Source organism: Oryctolagus cuniculus, chromosome 3 (assembly GCF_051225735.1).
Source record: "Oryctolagus cuniculus isolate XC-2025 breed Fujian yellow rabbit chromosome 3, ASM5122573v1, whole genome shotgun sequence".
Classification (NCBI taxonomy): Eukaryota; Metazoa; Chordata; class Mammalia; order Lagomorpha; family Leporidae; genus Oryctolagus; species Oryctolagus cuniculus.
In genome coordinates, this window is record NC_142869.1 from 98,861,195 (window position 1) to 98,884,327 (window position 23,133).

The 23,133-nt window shown below is 36.5% G+C and overlaps 1 protein-coding gene across 2 annotated transcripts in view; it reads right to left on the minus strand.

The window, feature by feature from the left end:
- ARHGAP15 (Rho GTPase activating protein 15) overlaps positions 1 to 23,133 on the minus strand; it is a 659,666-nt gene that overhangs the window by 196,228 nt on the left and 440,305 nt on the right. For both annotated transcript variants that reach the window (XM_017342824.4, XM_089329237.1), the window contains one exon: positions 15,890 to 15,967. In XM_017342824.4, coding sequence (XP_017198313.2) covers positions 15,890 to 15,967 — 78 coding nt within the window. The remainder of the gene's footprint in view (positions 1 to 15,889; positions 15,968 to 23,133) is intronic.

Consider the following 23,133-nt stretch of genomic DNA (forward strand, 5'->3'; position numbering starts at 1 on the left):
ACAGGAAATTATTTTGTAAAGACTTTCTTCAGTGGCACATAAGTGTCCACCTACACTGCCATCAAATCATGTTAGTCCATGAGTATTTTAAATGTACTTAAATAAGAGATAGAGATTTGGGTGTTACTGAACAGGGCTTTTTATAATGTCATTTGAATATGGATATACTCAGTGACCTAAGTGAGTTTCTATTCCACCTCCTCCAGTGGAGATTATTTATAAAACAATTCAGGGCACTTCTTTGTCAGAATAGCACATTTCATCTAGAGAAGGCTAAATTGAGTACTCCTGTCTCTGCTTTCTTTTCCACATCCCTTGCCCCCAGAATACGACTACTCACATGGAAAACAAAATACAGGCACCATCAGATCAGTATCATCTCTTATTTACTTCACAAAGCAGAATACAATATGCGTTGCTGTGAAATACAAATGAACTGTAATCCTCATCAGGTTTGGAAATAATGGATTCAGGCTAACATTTCCAGAAGAAATATGAAGGCAGTATTCTAAATTTCCTATTCTTTCCCAAATGAGTTTGCACAAAATGTGTAGCTAAGAAGAGTAATGTGCCCATCACATAGTGAAATTTCCCACTTGCAAAATGAAAATGAAAAGTCTGCATTTTAGGATGGCGTATTTAAACACATGCACCATGCTGTTCTTACAGTAGGGAAAAGAAAGCTCCCCCTACTGGAGCATAAAAAAGCCTCATCTCTTGCCTGCACCCCATGGCTCTGTCATATGCAGGAAGGCACAGAAACATACAGTCTTCCCATTATCCCTCACAGAATCCTGGTTCTCTCATCAGAACATTGCATTTTCCTCATTTGAGTTAATTAAAGGACAGCTGGACATTTCATTATGGCACCAGTCTCAGTTCTGTCGAGTTGAAATGACGCCTGTAAAGGTCTTGCTCCCAGAGACATTTTCACCCAAGACAAATGCTTTTAAAATCCATGCCTCTGATGGAGAAATTTGATGAACAAAAATAATCTTGAAAATGTGTACATATGTGTGTCTGTATATGGTTTTCACAACTCCCAAGTACATACATGTAGGGATAGTGTGAGACCCAGCATGTTTGTGTATGTGTGTGTGTGTGTGTGTGTTAGTTACATATTCACACTTGTATAATATATATGTATAGGAATCAGTATAAACATAAGAATAAAAAGGAGTCATGTGACTGATGAGTTAGTATTAATGGCTGTACATTAGCATTTATTGGCAAATCTCTAGACATGTGAAACTCAATATATATCTATTTTACTCTCTAAGCACAAAAAGCTAATGTAAATGAGGTAAGTTTAGTGATTTAGAGGCATAGCTAGGCTAAACATAAAATAATTTGCCATGACAATATATAAAGTTAACATGTTTTTATCAAGAGGACAAAGTGGTTGATACTGAAAAGGATTCTAATGAAATTTTCCCTCCAAAGAACGGCTGAGCTTCCATAGTTGAATTAATTGCTACCTATAGAAGAAAACATCTACAGTTGGACAAAGTTAAAGCTATTTTTACCAGTTCTGGCAGGAGTGGTGCATGGCTGAAGAAAACATTAAGCATTTTCTTTATATCTTTTCATGGTTTCAATGTTCCTGACATAGGACACTCTGGAGGTATTCCTCTATTCTTTCTAATATAGTAGGAAGCCTTTACCAATAGATAGGTAGTAGAAAATTGGTACAATTCTGTATCCATAATAAGCCTGGTTAAAGATGAGGCTCATATTTTCATTCCTGTTCTCTTTTAAAATAAAACATACAGATTTTTTGTGGTTTTTTCAAAACCAGAAAATAAATGTCACTCTAACATTCTCTCCCCTTCGGACTAAGCAAATGACTCGCTTCCAAAGTAGCTTTAGCAATTTTTTCAACAGCAAAGGAGATTTATGGGTTTTTAAGCATTAAAAACACAGTTGACTTAGGTTTCCTCTCCTTAGAAACCTAAGAAATTATACTCACATCATTTTGCAAACCATGACGATTAGATTTTTGACCAGGTGATTTCAAATTCTAAACGGTGTATGAGGGTGAGACTGGGTGTGTAGCAGTAGAGGTGGAGATTAATCATAGATGTTCTTTGACTCTCTTCCTGTCTCCTCCAATAGGTTCAGTGGAAACTATTTTAACATACAGGTGTTTTGGTCTGACTACATAGTTGAGAAATAATCCTTGGTTAGCAATTCCCTGGCTTATGCATATTTTCCAGAAACTAGTATATGTATTCATATATTTAAAATAATCCAGAATTCTTTTCTCCTCTCAATTCTGATTTTGTTAGATATAAAATATTAAAGGGGTAACTCTTTCTAGAAACAGACAAAATATGATTCTAGTTGGCAGTGGATGGGGCAAATATATACATCAGAGATTTGTTTCCAACAACAAGAACTAGGTTACCTTTTCATAAAGGAAAAGTGCACCTCTAAACCTACTCTACTAGGTATGTTGAAACCCATAAAATTTCCAATTACTGCTTCAGAATTTATTGTGCACATATGGAAAATAATACTTGTAAAACAGAAAGGGGCTTGTGCCTTGTGCTGTCAATACTGTGAAGGATGGGGTGATTATAAAGCAAATTAACAATACTTTTAAATGTGCATTCACTTATCTTTCCAATTAAATCCTTGTTAAACAACTGCACAGACAGTAATGGTGCTTCTGCAAAGCACTGATCAAGACAGTTTTATTGTAATTTTTACTCTGTAACAATTAATCAAGTAGGCATTTTCTTTATTATTAAATTATTTAGTTAATAAATATTCTCAATTGGCCCACATATTTGTAGTTTACATGTTATTTTTGATTTTCCTACAGTGGAACATATTTGGGAGTATTTCCATTTTCTAGCAGAGGGACTATTAAGGAATGTGATTTTATAAATTTTTTTTCTCTAGAAGAATAACTATGAACAAGAGAAGTCCTTGAAACTTTAAGCCATTTAAAAACCTTATTTCAACCATTTTATTTCATAAGGGATGCATACACGTTGCTTCTAGCAGATAAGAAATGTGAGGTTTTGCTTAAGGCATCTTTCTGTTGGAGTAAGCATTAAAATTAGCATTTTAAAAGTTCATTAATACCAGTTACAGACTTTTGAGTCATGAAGCTGCACTGTAGTTGGCATTTCCTTTCCTTATCCCAGGAAAATGAAAGTACCGAACATTGTTTCTTCTATAAGCACACAAGGTGGCATAAATGAAGAAACAGACATATATCTACCTAGAAGTAATTTTTATATTTGTGAATTTCCGTCTTTGTAACTTGGATATCTGAGTTTATTTACCTTATCTATTTTACTACTATTAATGTATTTTGATTGGTTCTCTACCTCTCTACAATTTTAATTGGAAGGAATCCCAGGTAGCTAAATTAATAATGAAATGTGCAATCTCAGAAATTATACCCTGATTAGGCTTCAGAAGAGCTGTATTAATTCATATGTAAGAATAAACAAATGAGAGATACAACAGTTTATTGAGTCAGAGAAGAAAATTCCAGGTAAGGCTCGCTTACAGTTAATGTGAGTGGTGTGATTTGGAGTCAATATTACCTGTTGAAAATACTTTATGTGGAAACTGCAATCCTCACTATTGTCCTGATTATATAAGGTCTCTTACATTATGTTTCCCAGGAGTAGTACACAGTGCGATGTACTATACCCATATTAATTAATTATTACCTTGGAAATCCGAACATACTCTTGGGTCATAGGGATGTTCATGTTGAGCAGAGGGTAATGAAAAGGAGAGCAAGGGAAGAAATGGAAAAAATGGTTGGTTGTATGGGATACCAGATGGGAGAAGTGGGCTCATTAAGACTCAATGTCTTGTAGGCATCAGGGCTGAGAGCAAAGTAACTTTAAGCCTTTGAAGGCATACGTTGCCCTTCTATGCTTGGGGTGATGATTGAGACGATTGGTTTCAAGCAATGTAGATCTTGCAGGTTAGAAGTGCAACGCTGAGTACTTCTGCAAACAGAAAAACGAGAACTTGCACACAACTTCATGAGGAGCCTACCATGAGCATGGTGTATGATGAGCATAAAGGAAAATCCAGAGGTGTCTGTGAAGCCTACCTCTTCAGCAGCTAACAGACAGGAAAGGGAAAGAAATGTGTTATGAAATAGACTGAAACCAGCATTGAATCACAGGTACAAAATGCTATGGGATCACTGTGGAAGAAGCGTATTCCCATTGAGATTTATTCCAGGAATCATGAGATTTGTGACAAGCAGGAGAGTTTATCGGTAGCAATACCAAAGTTGGTGTGCCTATTGCTATGCAGAACACACTTATTGTTCCATGCATATATACTCAGCCCAAGTGCTGAGAAGGATATTGGATTTCAACATCTTGTGGAAAGCTGAGCAAGCCCCTTCCAGTTGCCGGAATATGAAAGGAATGTATTAACAAGGGGAGAAAAACAGGGCACTCAGTAAAGAAAAATGTAGGAGGGAGTGAGAAGATCACAAAAATATAATCTGGAGAAATATAAATGATAAGAAGATAGTAGCACAATAAGAAAGAAAGATACCACCAATCCTTGCTATTGTTTAAAGAGAATTATTGTGATGGCTTTTTAGGATTTCATGGACATATTAAGTAAATTATTGGAAACACTGATTTTCTTAATAGTCTTCAAGTTAGTGTCCAGTTATTGGAACATCATTACTGAGCTTAAATCCAAGTTGTCTCTTGATTACTAAAATGGTAGTAAGAGACACATTTAGAAGTAACTTCCATTTCTACATGGCATAGTATTTTCCAGTGCAGTGGGTTCACTATTGCATGCAACTGACTGATCTCAAAATAATAGATAATTTTACTTTAAAGATAATAAAATCTTCCCATGACCATTAAATGACCTAGGCAAGACTGTTCAACTAATAAGAAATAATACAGAAACTGACCAGGTTTTCTAACTCCTGGACTATTGCTTAAAGGAAGTGGCTTAAAAGACCCATGGAAAATGAGACAATATGAATGTGGAGTTCACCTCATAAAAATCAGCCACTGTTGCTATATCTTTATTGATCTGCTCTAAAACCTCCTAACTGGGCCCCTATTTCTACTCTTTCCCCCTACAATTCATTCTTCTGCCATAGTTAAACAAATAATTTCCTGATTACTACTCCCAATTACTTCCCATTGAGCTTAGAATAAAAGGTACATTTCTTACTTTGCTTGTCAAGGACCTATCTGGCCGGGCTTTGCCATCCCCCTGTTCTCTGTGTCTTGACCTCTTCTAAGCCCCTGCTCCCCAGGATCAGTTTCCCTCTGGCTGCTTCCCCCTCTCCCTACAACTTTACATTGCTCCTTTCTTTCTAGGAGATCAAGTCTCTATTTAAATGGCTCCTCCTCGGAGACCTCACTATTTTGATTATAATTCTTGATACAATCTGAAATCAGCTTGTGTAAATGCTCCTTATGTATCTCTTGACACCAAAACAAATATTGCACCAGATTTTGTTGAGCTCCCTCGAGTACTTAGAAGACAGCCTGACTCACAGAAGCTTTTCAAAAACTACCTTAGAATAAATAACCCATTTGAAGTCCTCCTTAGGCAAATTAAAGTCTTACTGTACACTCTTAAGCTTATTTTTCTCCTTTCCTTGCTCTTTTATTTTGCAGTTTATATTACTCTATGTGAGCCATGGCAAGAGCGAGAAAGTCCTTGCAGTTGGAGATGCAAGACTGAAGATGTGATGAGAGGTGGAGATGGCAGGGACTTGACAACAATGTCACTGTGAGTGATCACAGTTCAGAAATTCACTCAAGCAGGCAGCAGCCTTGAATGTGGTATTACTGCCACCTGAGTTTGGGAGTCCTCCACTAGTTAGGCAACCTTTTTTGGCCTAAAGAAGGAGCATCTCAGTACTGGCTTTAGTTTCCTATGTAGTCCTTGTTGGACAGCCAGACGGTGAGTTCAGGTGGAGGTGGGAGTGAAGGCTGGGGATACACATGTGCTTCATTGGACAGCAACCCTCAAATTCTTTCTTTTTTTTTGAGGAATGCTTCACAATTAAAGAAAAACATGTGACACCAGATGTGTATGTTGAAGTCAGTCAACATGCATCAAACGCACTAGACTAGAGTTCACGTCCAACTTTCAGTGATTTTTCTGATGTAAGTAATTACAACTTCAAAACTACTGGTCATCGATTATTTCTATCCAAAGCTCAAATCAACAACCCAAATTCTTAAGATGCTCTATTGAGGCTGCAATTCTTCCAGGGGTTGGGTTATGGCACTGAAAACTAAAGGTTATGTTTCAAAACATGTTTGTTTATTTATCTTATATGTATTTTATATCTTTGAAAAGCAGAGAAAGAGAAATAGAGATGGACAGATAGATAGAGAGAGAGATACAGAGATCTTCCATCTGTTGGTTCTCTTCTCAAATGAGCACATATCTGTGACTGGGTCAGGCTGAAGCCAGGAGCCAGAAATCTCATCCAGGTCTCCTGTATGGGTGGTAGGCCTCCCACGGTGCACACTAGCAGGAAGCTGTACTGGACATGGAGGTGAGACTCAAACGTAGGTACTACAATATAGGATGTGAGCATCCCAAGGGGTGGCTCAACCTGCTGTCCCACAACACCTGCCCCTAAAGCAGTTTTTGATCAGAGCCTAACCAGTGCTGGTGGCCGAGATAGTTGTTAATTTGCTTGTTTGTTGAATTCATTCATACTCGGCAAATATTTATTTGAATGGTATTTATGCCAGGCTCAGGAGGCATCAAGGGTCCTAAGGTGATCAAGCAGGCAGGAGTACGCTTACACTCATGCTAGAGTGTAGAGGAGGAAGGCAGACACTGCAGCAACAGAGAAGCAAGGCAATGTCAGAGTAGCTGTGATCTGAAAGAATGACCTGAAAAAATATGTCGCTTTCCTCGAGTGCTGCCTTCCTTGTTAGAAACAAACAGCTTCAAGGAGATGGGAATATGTTTTTTTTCCTATGGCACACTTTTGTTAGAAAAGGTTTCTAAAGTACATAGGGCACGTTGGAAAAGAAGTGCTATATAAATATATGTGAGTCATTAAATCTGTAATTACCAACAACGGGGATTTCCTGTGTGAAAGGGAAGGCAAAATACATACTTTCAAAATTGAAGGAGTAGGGTTAACCAGAGCAGTGTAGTTTCATTGATATTTATTCATTACAACTCTGATTTCTTTCTAACTAGTCGTTTCCAACATTTTGGAGGGCCAGGATGGCAAGGCAATTGGTGTGACTACCTCCAATAGCACGCCTTACTGTTCAACTGCTAATGACACACTGTGTTGAGTAAGTTATCTCCTCACGCTTTGTTGTATCCAGATTAAGAATGCGGATATGGGATTCTTCATTTTTCTTTTTTTCATTCCCATGATTCTTTCATCAGTCTAAAATTAAATGCTAATTTATAGGATTATGGGAGAAAAATAATGCAAAATATAGCTTGAGCTGTCTTTGCTGAGATATTTAATAGAACATGATATACCAATAGGATCAATATATATAGAGTTGATTTGTACTCATCATGCTCTTATTTTATTGTGTAGGAAGAAAGCTTTATTTGGTGCCTTCAAAGTATCAGGCACTTTGCTATGTTGGGGATGCAAAGATGTTATCAAGTTTCCTACTTTTTATGAACTCACAGGCAGTTGGGGGATTACTTATCAAAAGGGCATTAAAAAAAGGATTATCTTTGTTAAAAGGGTACCACAGATTGGGCACCAGGAAAATGTAGTGTTATATTGAGAATAAGTTGCTTTTAATTCTTCGATGTTAAAAAAAGAAAACATTTCTTTGTGCTGCCCCCTACCTCCCTTGGTAAATTGAATCCAGCAACCAGGAAATATGTTTTTGGAGTAAGTTGAAAATAGGCTTACTTTCTGGCTTCATGATGTATTAACTTGGTGGCATCAGAAAGGTTATGTAATTTTTCTGAAGCATGGTTTTCATGTGTGAAGAATGTGGACAACAGCATTTATCTATTTTCAAACTTTCATGAATGTCAGAGATACCTCTAAGTTTGAGTACCTGCCATATAATAGATTCTCAAATGCTAGCTATTACTAGCATTTACATCATTCTATTACATTAAACATATTATTTAATCCTTAGTTTGTTAGCAAAACATCTATCCTTTTCATCAATTCCAAAATCCACAATATTAGAAAAGGTTTGCTGTGGAGAAGCGTATATCAGGAATTTTAATCATACTAATAACACACATGCCGTATTGATGGCATTTTTAACTCACATAAAGACTCAGTTCCTAACATTTAGTGAACAGTAATCAATAGGCAAAGAGAAAAACCTTCCTTCACTAGAAAATTGGTTCACAAAAAAGAGTTCATGTTTTTGCTTCTCTCAACTTAAACCTCTTTTGCCTTACATCTTGGTAGGTTATGTCTCCACTCCAGAGCCAGAAGAAAACTAGCTGGACATTGAACAGGAGAATTTCCAAACCTGACTGTGCACTAAACTCACATGAGACATCTTTCTTGTAAGATGCATTTTTATAGCTTCAACTCAGACATTTTACATTGGAGTTTCTGGGTGAGTTCTAAGATCTTTAATTTTTGAAAACTCCACCATTTGACTCTTGCAGCAGGTTCTAAGATGCTTTTCAATTATACTCCCCTCCTTCTCCTCATTCCTGTGTAATCCTCATTTCTGTGATGTGGGTGGGTATTGTCACTCACTTCTAACCAACAGAATATACCAAATGTGACGGGATGTGAGCTTCATGGCTATGATACATTAGGATTATAACTTTGGCCACACTACTAAGCTCTCTTCCCCTTGCTACTCTGAAGAAGCAAGCTGCCACACTGTGGGATGGCCTGTGGAGAGGTCCGTAGGCCTTTGGTCAATGGCTAGTGATAAACTGAGGCTTCAGACTGACAGTCCATAAGCAACCAAATCCTGCCAACAATCATATGAATCTGAAAGCAACCTGTCCCCAGTTGAAGCTCCAGGTAAGAACCCATCTATGAGTTGATTGCACCTTTGCAGTGGATTCAGCCAAACTGTGCCCAGATTTCTGACTCACCCAAATTTTAAGATATAAAATTGTATTGCTTTAAGTAGCTACTTTTGGCAGTAATATTGTTAGCAGTAGACTGGCAATACAATTTTGATATGCAGTCAAGCTTGGGACCCAGTGGTATAGAGGATAAGGAACAGAAGTAAACTTGGTTTTCTCACTAAGATTTTAATAAGTACTCATTAATTTTGATGATAACGATGACTGTTTGGGATGATGATGATGATGGAGTTCTAAAGATATTCTATGGGATTTTCTTGGGGATTGGCAGTCATAGCTCTGACAGATTTAATTTTGGAACTCAGTAATCAAATCTACATGAAAAAGTCACAAGTACATTAGGGAAGAAAAATTTCAGTAGATTATATCAACCCTCTCCAATGTTCTTTTGCAATTCTGAACCTCCTAAAACTTATTGATTATATGAAATTACATTTCTCCTTTTTGTTCAGGAATCTAGAAGCCCTATGAATTTGATAAGTAATGAGATTAATCATTGGCTAGCCAGGAGTCACAAAATTTTTCTGTATTTGTTTTTTATTCCTATAAAATAATCTTATTATAATCAAAGTAAAATCAATCATGTAGAAAGCAAAAACCATATTTGATTATTAATTTTAGTATTATGGTATTGCAGAAAAGATTAATATTGTTCTGATTTCATTTGTCATCATAATTAAAGTTAATAATAATTATCACTTGGCTAATTCAGTTTTTTAAAGTCTTCATATTTTCATTGTATTCCCATTTTAGGAATTCTGTTAGACTCACAAATAGCTCAGAATCAGGGTAAGAAGGCAGACTCCTGGAATCTTATCTGTTGTTCTTTCCCACATACATGGTCTCTGCTTTTAATTATTTCAGTGTAGAACTAAGCCAGCTCCTTGTTCCTTGGTATGTAATAAATGATAAAAGATCATCTACAATAAATGTATGTGGTGTAATTTGCTTTAAAATAAGTTGCTGGTCTATGTCTACCTTGGTTATGAAACAAAGTCAAAATCTTGCTACTATAACACATTGTATACTGTAAAAACCAGAAACCATATAAATGTGTATAAACATGCCAACATTATTGTTGTGACTCCTATGTCTAGCATGGATTATTGATGCCAATCCATTTTCTTAGACAGATGGGAAGGTACAAGATTCACCCTCAGTATTGTTTGAGTTCCCTGACCCAGTGTACCTAGAAAATGAGGTCTAAGAAAGTTTTTAAAGCTCTGAGCAATGTTAGAGTCTGGTCCTTTTATGATCAAGTGATCATTTCAGCTTTAATGGGAAAATAAATCATTGTTAAAAAGATAATCTTGTCACATGAAAGCCAAAATAGGTGCAATATCAATGATTCAACTTAACCTCCTCCCCACCCCCCCAAAAAAGCGTGCAGAATAAAATAAAACAAATAACACTGTTTTGTTGTCCTCATGGTTGGCAAGGAGAGTGAAGCAGGCTTAATTAAGGAGATACTAATTTTAAAAATAATAAGAGAGCAATATATACTCAGTTAATAGAAAAATAAATGAACTTGATAAAAGGACTATTTTATAAGAACAGAACTAGAAGTTTTAAAATCCTTTTCCAGATCTTTTTGTTTCATCCAATCATTTATTTCATGATGAAACTGTCTAATGTTCACATTCTTTCTCACTTTCTTTTATTCAATTTTGATATTGCAAGTAACACAAAAAACACAGGGATAGCTATTAAAGCTAATGCTTTGCTTTAAGGGGCAAATCTCTATAAAAGTAGTCTAGGTATTGTTGGTTCCACAAAATTGTTTTTTCTCACAGTTTGTTTTTAATAAAGCTTGAACTTAGTATGTTCAAAATAAGCAAATCAATCTCTGAGTTGATTTCTAATTTACATTGTACTAATAAAATCTCGGTGCTAAAGATATGCAAAGTATGACAATATATTAATTTTTAAAAAGCTCAGATAAAACAGCAAAGACACAAACCTGTGTGTGCACACATGAATGCACTCATACAAATATTCTTGGCAATGCAAATTTATGATATTTATAAATTTCCTCCCCTGGTATGAAAATGTTAAGAAGGGTGTTGTTAAGAGTCTTTCTTTAAGTTTCATTTCTATATATGAAAAACAAGTCTCAAATCTGGTAGGAAGTAATTTCTTCTAGCTTAGGCAAACAGAGGAAATATTTGTTACTGTTCACTAAAAAATACCAGTTTGAAATATTCTCATTCAGTTCCTCCCATAGTGCTTTACAGCTTTACTCCAGTTTCATGGTTTGGTAATCTTTGGACTGGTTATTTTCCAAAAAGGCTGACAATCTCTTTTGTCCTTTTTTTAAAAAAAAAATGTAAAAGAAGATGTCTGATAATACCAACAAGTTTAAACTGAGCTGGAAGTCTGGGCAACCAGCCCTACATCAGCAGCTCAAGCTCAAGTGTGGATTGGGGGAGAAGGGAAAATACAACCTGGTGGGATTTCTAAGATCCACTCTCAAGTGTTCTCAAGACACGTAAGTAGCATCCTTCATGCTGAAGTCTGTCTTGTGCAAAAGTACCCCCATATAGGAAAAGCATCAGGAGGTCACAGAGCATTCTGAAGAATCAACGCAATGTCACAGGCTGATGACAGGTTGACATCCAAGGTCATGGACCAGTTTTCTTTGGGGGATGCCTTCATAGAGCAATAGTGTCACATCAGCAAAATGTCACTGAAAGCTGTCACCAAATTCAACAAGCAGGGCAGGGTACTACTCACTAGTGCATCGACAGCCCAACAAATCGAAAATCCTTACTACCTTTTCTCAAGACATATTCAACATAATATTGTGTTAAAGTAGCTTCTCAGTACAAACCTACATAATAAAGCCCTACAGAGAATGGTAGTTCCAGGCTTTCTCATGAATGTGGTGTTTGGCCTTTTCCCAAGCATCTCTTCAACAATTTTAGCCAAACCTCAATGGTAGTAGTTACCCCTTTCCAATACTGAGAAGAAAAATGTAAACAGAAAGTCACCAAAGTGTGTATAGGATGAAAAGTCTAATCTTTGCTTTCATAAGGATGCAATCAACAGTAATGAATAGAAAATGCAGAATAATGGTGGTGGTTTGTATCACAGACTGAATCAGAGAGGTCTGCGATCTAGTCCTCACTCCTTTGTTTCTATATTGTATCTTGGAACATGATTTGACACCTAAGCATCAGTGTCCTCATCAATAAAATGGGAATAATAGAACCTACACTATGGGATAAAAGAAAATATTAAATTAAATTATATAGATAAAGCACTTTGTATAATATCTGGAAAACAATCAATCATGAAAATACTACCTATTGTTATATTAAAACTATTACCATTATTACTAGTTATAGCTAGAAAATGCTTCTTAAAAGTGATCACTTTGAGTATAACTTGTAATGTCATCTGATGTGGAAGTATAATAAGGATATCTAATTCTTACTGATTTAGTGAGTCAAACAGAAAACCAAAACAAATTGAATCATTCAACTGGTGTATTTAGAATTGCTGATGATTATAGCATTCAAGAAAGTTAGTGAAACACACAAATTGCAATTCAACTGTTCCTGAAAATCTCCAAAATCAATTTTCATTTGTCTAGTTCAAGAATAGACAGAGCTTATTCACTTAAAAGTATATATTTAGGGTCTTCTAAAAAAGAAACATCATGCAAGGTCAATGTGGAGGGAGGACATAAAGGTGTTGATAGAAGAAGGTTGTGCCAAAATCATTTGTTTCATCTTCAATTACAAAAAAGTATAGATTATATTTACACAGCACTTTATGGTTTTCATGGAACTGCCATTTTATTTCAACACACAAAAACTCACACATACTCATGAGACAACAACATGTACATATATAGCTTCTGTACTCAGCACAGATTCCATTCTAAGTCAGTTTTCCTAGTAGAGCCCTGGTGCATAGACAGAGAGGGAAGGTAAGACATTAGCTACAGAGGTTGTAAGACCACTCCAGAAAATTCATAAAAAGGATAATCTGATTTGCAAATTTTGAAAAGGGCTGGTATATGCATTTCATTTATCATCTAATTCAAAAAACTGCACAACACAACTTGGACAAAGTCACCAGTATCAAAGGTCCTAATGTAGCATAATTTGTGTGCAGTATGCTGCATTCTGACAGTGCTATAAACCAGGGAGACAGTTTACTGACAATTCTGTGCTACCAGATACCAACTCAGGCCTCTGTCCAGCCTTACACTGTCAGTTCTCATGGAAACATGAGCAGTTACACAGCCTCTGAGGACAAGAAGTTTGGATTACAAACGTTGAGATGGACAGATTTCATATTTTCATTGCAGATTTTTTTGTCGTTTCAAACTGCTGAGTATATATTTTTTTAAAGGCAGGAAATGCAACTAGTGTTTGTTTCTAGCATGGCTTCTGTTTTGAGATTTCTTCTTTGTAGAAGAAATGTGTTGCCCAGCTGTCTTGAATCCCAATCAGGATATGGTTTCAGCATGAAATATATTATAAGAATGATTTTAGCTGGTTATAAACAAGAATGAAAATGAGGCTGGGGCTCTGTTATCCAATTTTTTCCCCACAGAGGGGACACTCTGGTTCAGTCCAATGAGATCGATAGGAATAAATGAGGTAAAGTTTAGTTCTATTCTATCCAAGAGGGAGAGTAACTGTGAAAGACAAAAGGTCATATTAGTGAGCAGACAGAGCCATGGAGATTCTCCCTTATGGAGAGTCTCAGCAACAAGAATCCTGTGGCAACCGGCCAAGTACGGCAGTCAATAAGTCTAAGAGTGCTTCAGCCTGAACTGGCTTGCTGGAGAGTTTAACACTTACCTGTATTAATACTTCTAGATGCAATGTGCACATGTGCACACACACACATCTACACACACTCAGTGAGAGGGAGAGGGAGAGGGACAGAGAGAGAGAGAGACAGAGAGAGAGAGAGAGAGAGAGAGAGAGATTTCAACAAAAAGTAATTAAGAATTCCCTGTCTGGAGGCTTCACGGTTAGTAATACTGGTGAATAGGAAAGGATAAAAAAAAAGGTTATTTAATTTCTTCTTCTTTAGAGATTTGTGTAAGAAACAAACGTCACCCTATGCTATTTTTTATCCTAAGATTTTTGAGTGCTAATGCTTGTGAAATGTAGTCACTAAGTACATTTGCTTATGTTCTCCTCCAATGAAGGCATTTAATCATGTGGGTTTTATAATAGATGGAATTTGAGATGTTAGTGATATGCATGTCTCACTGTAGATTCAACTACCCAGTGTGATGAGAACACAGAGGAAGAAATCTGACTGGAGACTTCCTGAAGGAAAACATTTATGAGTATTTTATCTAATTTGATTCATACAAATGTTTCCAAGGCATCTCCCATCCTCTACTACTTTCATTGATAAGGAACAGAGGCATACTGACAGAAAATAAAATGCCAAGGACACAAGGAAACTTGGGTTTTGCCCCAGCTGATTCTAAAATCTATAAGCTATCACACCATCTTAAGATGTTTTAGGATTTTTTTCATTAATATATTTTTAAAGGTAAATTTTAAGTCTATAGAAAGACTGAGTGGAAAGTGCAGGTGCCATAAATCCCCTCACCCTTTCATCTTAGCCAGAATTTGGTGGTGTTAGTTTTTCAGATTTTAGCTCTTCTTCTTCTTCTTTAAAGATGTGTGTATTTATTTGAAAGACAGAGTTACACAGAGGGAGATGGAGAGAGAGAGAGAGAGAGAGAGAGAAAGAGAGAGAGAGAGAGAGCACTTCCATCTGCTGGTTCACTCCCTAAATGACCACCAAGGGCCAGAGCTGATCTGATCCAAAGCCAGGCTCAGGTCTCCACATGGGGGCAGGGGCACAAGGACTTGGGCCACCTTCCACTGCTTTCCCAGGCTCATTAGCAGGGAGCTGGATTAGAAGTGATGCAGCCGGGACTTGAACCAGTATCCATATGGGCTGCCGGCGCTGCAGGAGGCAGTTTTACCCACAGCATCAGCCTCAGATTTTAGCTGTTCTAGCACATGTGTAGTGGTGGCTCGTTGTTTTAATTTGATGACATATACATTTCCTAATTTTCAGCTTATTTCCTTACCTACTGTATTGTTTTTCTAACATATGTGATTTTGACTTATATTTCCTGAAATTCAATTATTATTTAATATATGAATGTATTATTTAATGTCCATTATAAGCAGTAACTCTTTTTGAGGTTGGCCTGTTTTCCTTTCAATTACAATTTCATTATTTTCTCTTTCCTCTTTAGTTTGACATATTTCATTCATTATTTCTTTTTTTTAATTATTTATTTATTTATTTATTTATTTTTGACAGGCAGAGTGGACAGTGAGAGAGAGAAACAGAGAGAAAGGTCTTCCCTTGCCGTTGGTTCATCCTCCAATGGCCGCCGCGGTCGGCGTACCGCACTGATCCGAAGGCAGGAGCCAGGTGCTTCTGGTCTCCCATGGGGTGCAGGGCCCAAGCACTTGGGCCATCCTCCACCGCACCCCCAGGCCACAGCAGAGAGCTGGCCTGGAAGAGGAGAAACCGGGACAGAATCCGGCGCCCTGACCAGGACTAGAACCCGGTGTGCTGGTGCCGCAAGGCGGAGGATTAGCCTATTGAGCCGCGGCGCCGGCCTCATCCATTATTTCTTAAAAACAAACTATTAGTTTGTACCTCCTTCTATTTCATTCATCACCAGTTAGGCTGGCTATCTTTAATTCCTCTGATGATAATTTTAAATTTTCTTAAAATTTTTTCCCTCATTATCTATTCATGTACAAATAACAGAAATTTGGAAATACTGTTAGAGATGAAACTAAAGAAAAAAATATCTGATGAAGAAATCCTTTACCTTGGTTGACAATAAATCTCAACTTCTGTATTGTTGCCAGATTGCCACTAACCCGATAAATTCCATCAACATCTAGACCTGAAAACAAAAAGGCATATTTTGTATTAGCACACATAAGAATTGAAATATTAAAAGAAAAAAAAAGGAAATCTGGGAAGGAAGAGGGTAGGAAATCAAATCAAGTATCTCATCACAAAGAAAATAAATTTCTGTGTCCTAAACAATCTTCAAAATTTTAATTCCATCAAATGAATCATGAAGTTCACTGACAGTTAAACACTGATAAACTGAACTCAAGAATCAAGTTGAGGCACAAAACAGTGGTCGATAACATGAGATTAAGTACTGTAGTTAGGATGTATTCCCAAGGGCTGGGAATCAAACTGTGGAAATAAAGAACCTCCAGGTATATGTGTATTGGTGCCCTTTTTTGGAAAGATAAGTTATTTCCTTCTCTCTGCCTTTCACCTTTCCTGGTTCCCTCTCCCCTCTTTTGTCTCTCTCTTTCTCCCTCTCCCTCTCCTTCCATTCCATTCTACTTCATTTCTTTCCATTATTTCTTCCCTGTGATTGCTCTAACATGGTATATATTGGTTTAGTTATTTGAAACCACACAGTGACAATTATATTCTAAATATATAACTAATTTAATAACTTCTAGTGTATTATAGGCAATGAAGTGCTCCATTATAGCGGGAAATAAAAAAATCTTGGAGAAAAGGTGAAATTAATTTCAGATTATTTTAGAATTGGTCATCTATAATTCAAAACAACTTACCCTGGAAGTGAATTTGGATAATTGACTACTTGTTTTCAACTCATCTACTTACAGTGTCTAGTTATTTTCATGTCCAAATTATCAGGAAAATGAAGAAACAGGAGAGGGAAAAGCAAAACCCTTACATAAACACTATCATTGTCACAAGGAAGTGCTGATAATACATTTTTAATGGCGGTAATGTAGGTTCTTTGATGTCTCTAGGCCCTCAGACAGGCCTGGGTGAGATTATCAGCCAATGTAGAGGTCATTATCTCGGTGTTTTCCCTTGGGAGAGGATATAGCCCGATAGCTAATCATTGTAATTCACAATGGTGAGCATTAAATAAATTGGTAGAAATTACTGTCATAGCATAACAGAATAAAGGCTTTACAAAGCTCTTTACTGACATGAAATGGATTCCTTTATTGCTTAATCATCTCTATATTTTTACATAGTTTATATTAGAAACATTTCTGTCATTATATGAAATATTTCATCAGTATGTCAAGGTAGAATAAAGTAACTTATAACACACATTAATGGCATAATTTAGAACAGTCATTTACTATGGTTTACTCTCCCATGCAATAAACTATAGAATAACTTGGGATAATGACAATAAAATGGAATAGCTATTAGCAAATGTATTAATTTATGTGTTTTGCAGTTCTTGAATAATCAAGAGTAAATTACCTAGATTCTATCCCTTCCTAAGAACTATGAATTGTGAAGAATTGGATGAGGCTGGACACCTGTAAGCAAGTTGTAAAGGTTTCCAAGACATATGCTTATACAAATTTTTTTTCCTGATGCACAAAATAGCTCCATTAATCTAAAAGTACTCCAGTTTGTTTGTTTGTTTTAGAGTGCAATGTATGCTTGATGGCTTAAAAGTAATGATCACCATATTCAATTTTTAGAATATATTTGATTCTTCAGTTTAGTATTGGTACATGTTGATCTTAAATTTATGCAGAGTACCAGAATGTTTCTAGATTGAATTATGAGTAATTCCTTAACCATTTCTTTCTCACTTTGTCATTAGTGTTTATTATTAACTTTAGCTTATGAAATTTTTATTAAAAGGTAACAGATGTTAAAAAAGTAAAATTAGTATATTTAAGTAAGTGTGTTCCTTTCAAGATCTTCTTATTTTTTCTAAACATGTAGCCATTAAGGAAGATATGTTCGAATTCTCTAATATCACCTTCAGTACTCCATAAAAATTGTACATAATGCCAAGTTTGGAGACTTTGGGGAGAGTAGTTAAATATCATTCAGAACAATGAGGAGTGATAAATAATTTCACCTTTCTTGCCACCACAAACAAACAAATAGGCAAAGAGACAGTTTGAACAAAGAAAAATTGTCCTCTGCTTTCCCATTGTTTTGAAGGAATTTAGAGACAGACCACTTTAGAAAGTAGAAACATCAGTGGGATATGTGTTTCTGTGTTTTCCAAATAAGAAATCCAACATAGCTTTTTATATATCCAAATTAGTCCAACTTTTTTAATCTAAAGAAGGATTAAAGATGAAACTTGAATTAGTATCTACTATAGTAAAAATGAGAAAGGTGACTTGATATTTCTGTTTTAGCTAATTTTCATTGTGCTAATTATATGGACACTTATTAGAGATCAATAATGAAGGTATTTTAAGTCCAAAAATTTTACTGCAAGTAAGATTTTACTTAAATTTCACTTTCACATATGTGTGCCTTATATACAAATTTTAAAGTTAAATGTATTTGTATTTGGAAGCTAGGACTCCCCTTTTTTCAAATATTATTTTGTTTATTTTTGCCACAAATATGGTTGTTAAAACTTCATTTTACACCTTTTTGAAACCAACAGTTAAGAATGTTATACTTCTATAGTTTTAATGATCCATTATTACTTTAAAATTTACTGTATGTGGATGAAATGGTCATTTTTCCATTCAGTTACTGTTTATAGTCGTTGTCTACGTTCCCACTAAACTAGGGTCTTTTTGCTTTTTACTTGTGAAACTTCTTATGCAGTAAAGTAAAAAAGCCTTTTTACTGAAATTTAAATTTAAAATATGTTATCTCAAAAACTAACCAAAAAAGCCGGCGCCGCGGCTCAATAGGCTAATCCTCCACCTTGCGGCGCCGGCACACCGGGTTCTAGTCCCGGTCGGGGCGCCGGATTCTGTCCCGGTTGCCCCTCTTCCAGGCCAGCTCTCTGCTATGGCCAGGGAGTGCAGTGGAGGATGGCCCAGGTGCTTGGGCCCTGCACCCCATGGGAGACCAGGAAAAACACCTGGCTCCTGGCTCCTGCCATCGGATCAGCGCGGTGCGCCGGCTGCAGCGGCGGCCATTGGAGGGTGAACCAACGGCAAAAGGAAGACCTTTCTCTCTCTGTCTCTCTCTCTCACTGTCCACTCTGCCTGTCAAAAAAAAAAAAAAAAAAAACTAACCAAAAAAAAGGAGAAGGAAGGTAGGGGGAAGAGGAGAGAGGCAGGAAATGAAAAATTAAAATAAAAAATTTTAAAAATAAAAAAATCAAAAACCAAATATTACTGTACATGCTTTCAAAATGTGTATGTTATCCAGAGTCATAAGCTGAATTTTAACTACTGAAATCTCCCAATATCCACAACTTCTCTTTCTCTTGGAGAAATGTGAAGTTACATATAAGAAAGAACGGGGGGACTTCCAGACATTTTAGCAGAAATCTGTTTTTGAAGTTCAGTAATCAAAAACACTCGAAAGACCAGTATGGGTTTAGGATATTATATATGAACAACTGGAAAGCACTATACTCTTTAAAGATTGCAGCCTCATCTCAAATTAAAAATAACCCAACTTGGTTTTGGAATAAAGGGAGAAGTGCTGGTGATGGAGATAAGGAGAATGATTCAGTGGGCCACCACTGTGGCTTTAGAACTGAGCCACAGCACAGAAACTTCATTGTGGATGAAAAGAGAGACCAGAGTTAGAGGGAGTAAAGTCAAACATATTAGATGCATATGAATCTAAGGGGACACACTTCCAAGCCCTTTAGATTCAGAGATTTCAGCACCATCTATCTTGCGAATGATAACAATCTCTGACATTAGTGGCTCCTGCTTTGAATGGCTCGTACTCCCCTGGAATCATACTTTTTAAATTACATAAATAGGGTGAAAATGACAAAGTGGATATTAAAGAGGAGGGTATTGCATTTTGCAAAATAATCTGGAACTTATCAGTGAATTTTAGCAATTATAAATTATAGAGGTATAGTCTTGAAGTTGATTAGCTTTCTCCTGAGTGACTCACAGAATGGCAAACCCCATGTCCTAGAAATATTACCCAAATTACTATTATTCACGTGCTGTCCTGTTTTTATTCCAAGAACTTTGAAAGCTATGCCAAACCAAACCAATGTAAATTGGTGGATTTGGACATCCTTTTCATGACCACATTATCCATGCTGGATTGGAAACTACTTATTTTGGAAATATAATTAAACTTTGTATGATTTTTAAATGAGCAATGTCTTCAAGGTACCCACATTGTACTTTGGCAAAGTCTGGAGAAAAATTGCTTTGAGAGGTACCTTTCTCAAGAAAATAACACGACTGTCAATGCTGACAGGAATTTTGCCTGTTATGCTAAAAATACTCAGGGAACACGATGAAACTAAGAAAATTTACCTTTTTTTTTTTCTTATGAAACTGCATTAACAGTAGCAACTAAAAATTCTTGGAAGAAATCTACACATTCACTGAAATAGATTTATTGAATCGTCATCAGCTGACCTTCTTAGGTTTCAAAATAGTGTTTACCATTGGCAGAAATGACCAGGTATTATTACTGCAGTTGATTTTTAAAAGTCTTCACCTTCTTTTTCTCCTGAAGAAGCTTAGACAAGGATAGACACACAATTAGGAGTTATTAGACCAAATGGTGGTTTAAGCCCAGTGGAAAGAATGCAGCTGTCATAACTAATTCCCACCATAAATCTTAGAAACTTTCCAAAAAGAAATCAAAGCGACCAGTACTGTGTCCAGAGTTGACTGGCTTATCTTCCAAAATATGACCAGTTATTGACCATGTGGATGAGACTGTTAAAAATAGCTGCAAAGTACGGATTAGGTAGCAGTTTTTGGTAGCCTGAATGATGGATAAACCACAGAGATGTGGAGTTTGAGCCTGGTTCAGAAGTGTGCCCAAGAAGGCTGCTTGTTTTTCTGACCCATAACTAAATGCATCTGAACCTGTGCAGCCTGCAAATGCGGGCTGGGAATTTTGCACAGGCGATTTATGGAGCTTCCTAATTCCTAGGAGGGCAGAGCTACCACACAAAGAGTCGTTTTCACAATACTTGGGACTTCTGGCTTCCACCTCTGGCAAGAACTGTTGAGCACAGGAACACCCAGACTGCAGTCTGTTGCAAATTTCTTTCTTGGTCCTTCCAAATTCCTGCTGGAGTTCACAGCTAAATATGGGGGGAGGGATGTTTTTGTGCTTTTCAGACCTATTACTCCTCTAAATTGATGTGTCTCCAACTTTTATTGCTAAGTTATTTGTTCACACAACTTAAATTCAGTGTATTGAAATACAGGATCTAATTTACAACTAAATTCAATCTGTATTCTTTTGCAATGATTGGTATTTATGCTGTATCTATGCGCTGGCTTTATTTAATTATTGTTAATTTCTTGTGAGAGGCTCATCCTCAAAGGCTATGCCATTTCCTGAGAATGATCACCCTAGTAAGTAATCAACACAATTCTGATTGCCATGTTACGAATGATTTTGCTCCATAGATTTAGTATATGACATTATTGTATACATTCTAAATAGATGGCTTTCACTAAGAGTAATCTATTTCCATAGTAGAAGCCAAAATTAAACCACACAGAACATATAGTACAATGAGAACCAAGTACATATTCCAACTACTAAAGATAGTCACTGTTAACAGCTCTGTTTTAGTTCTTTTTTTCTTACTCATTTTACATTAATGTGTTGTATTTCTGTTAATAGCCTATTTACAATGAATGGTATTTTTTGGCTTATCAGAAAAGATAAAAGAGCTTAATAAACTCATAGTTCCTACCACTTATCTGTATATTCTCCTTCTGTTATTTCTCATCACAATTGTCTGTTTCTTTAATATATCAAGTTTCTCTGTGCTTTACAAATAAACAAATTTGGGCAGGCATTTGGCACAATGACTAAGTTATCACCTGGGATGCCTGCATCCCATATAGGAGTGCCTAGGTTTGAGTCCTGACTCCCAATTCCAGTTTTCTGCTGATGCACACTTGGGATGTAGCAAGTAATTGGGTCTCTACCACCAGGTGGGAGACCTGGATTGAGTTCCTGGTTCCTGACTTCACCTTGGCCCAGCCTTGGCTATGACAGGGATTTGAGAGTGAACTAGCAAATGGACAATCTCTCTGTTTTCCTCTCTCTCTCTCTATCCACCTTTCAAATAAAATGAAAGTAAATTTTTTTTTAAATAAGGAAATCAGTATATTTGTTCCTCCTTGTTCATCTCTCTTTCAACACTTCCCAGTTTACTTTTTATGTTGTTACTATTTCTCAAAGTTTAGGATAATTTATTTTGTTCTTTATCAATATTTATGATATACCAACAAGTTACTAATTTTTTTAAAAAAGGAACTGTGATTGGGCTCAACATTAAAATTCGTTTCACAAAGGAAAGCTCCCTAAAGTTAAGATTGACTGTACCCTCTCTTCGTTTCAAGGTTTCCTCATTCCCTGCAATTAGGAACTACTCAGCATAACTCTCTGCGATAATGGAAATACTGCACCTCTATTGTCCACCCCAGTTGTCACTGACCACAGATGATGATGCTGGACACTTGAAATGTTGCTCATGTAACTGAATGACTACATTTTATGCCACTCAGTTGTGAGTAACTTCACCACATGTTTCTAGTGACTACCACAGCCAACAGTACAGATCCAGGTTAGCACCAATTACTACTCTTATAATCCACTGCTATGCTTTCATGGATTCATTTTTAAGGAGTTTTTTGTTTCATAAAATAATATGGTCAGTAATTTTTCATATTTCTGTAATTTCAATGACTGTTTTAATTTGCTTCATAATTGATTGTTGATTTGAATACTTAGTTTCATAATCTTTTGCTTTTCGAATTTAAAAAAATAAAATTTCCAGTATCTTCTAGCACCCCTGCTGTTAAATCTGGTGTCTAATTGATTCTCCATGCTTTGCAGGTAATTTGCATCTTTTCTTAGGGATTTTTAAAGAAAATTTTCTCTTCAAATTTTAGCAGTAAAATTTCACTCCTGGGGCCTGCGCTGTGGTGTAGCGGGTAAAGCTGCCGCCTGCAGTGCTGACATCCCATATAGGTGTCTGTTCAGTTCCCGGCTGCTCCACTTCCAATCCAGCTGTCTGCTATGGCCTGGGAAAGCAGTGGAGGATGGCCCAGGTGTTTGGGCCCCTGTACCCACACGGGAGACCTGGAGGAAGCTTCT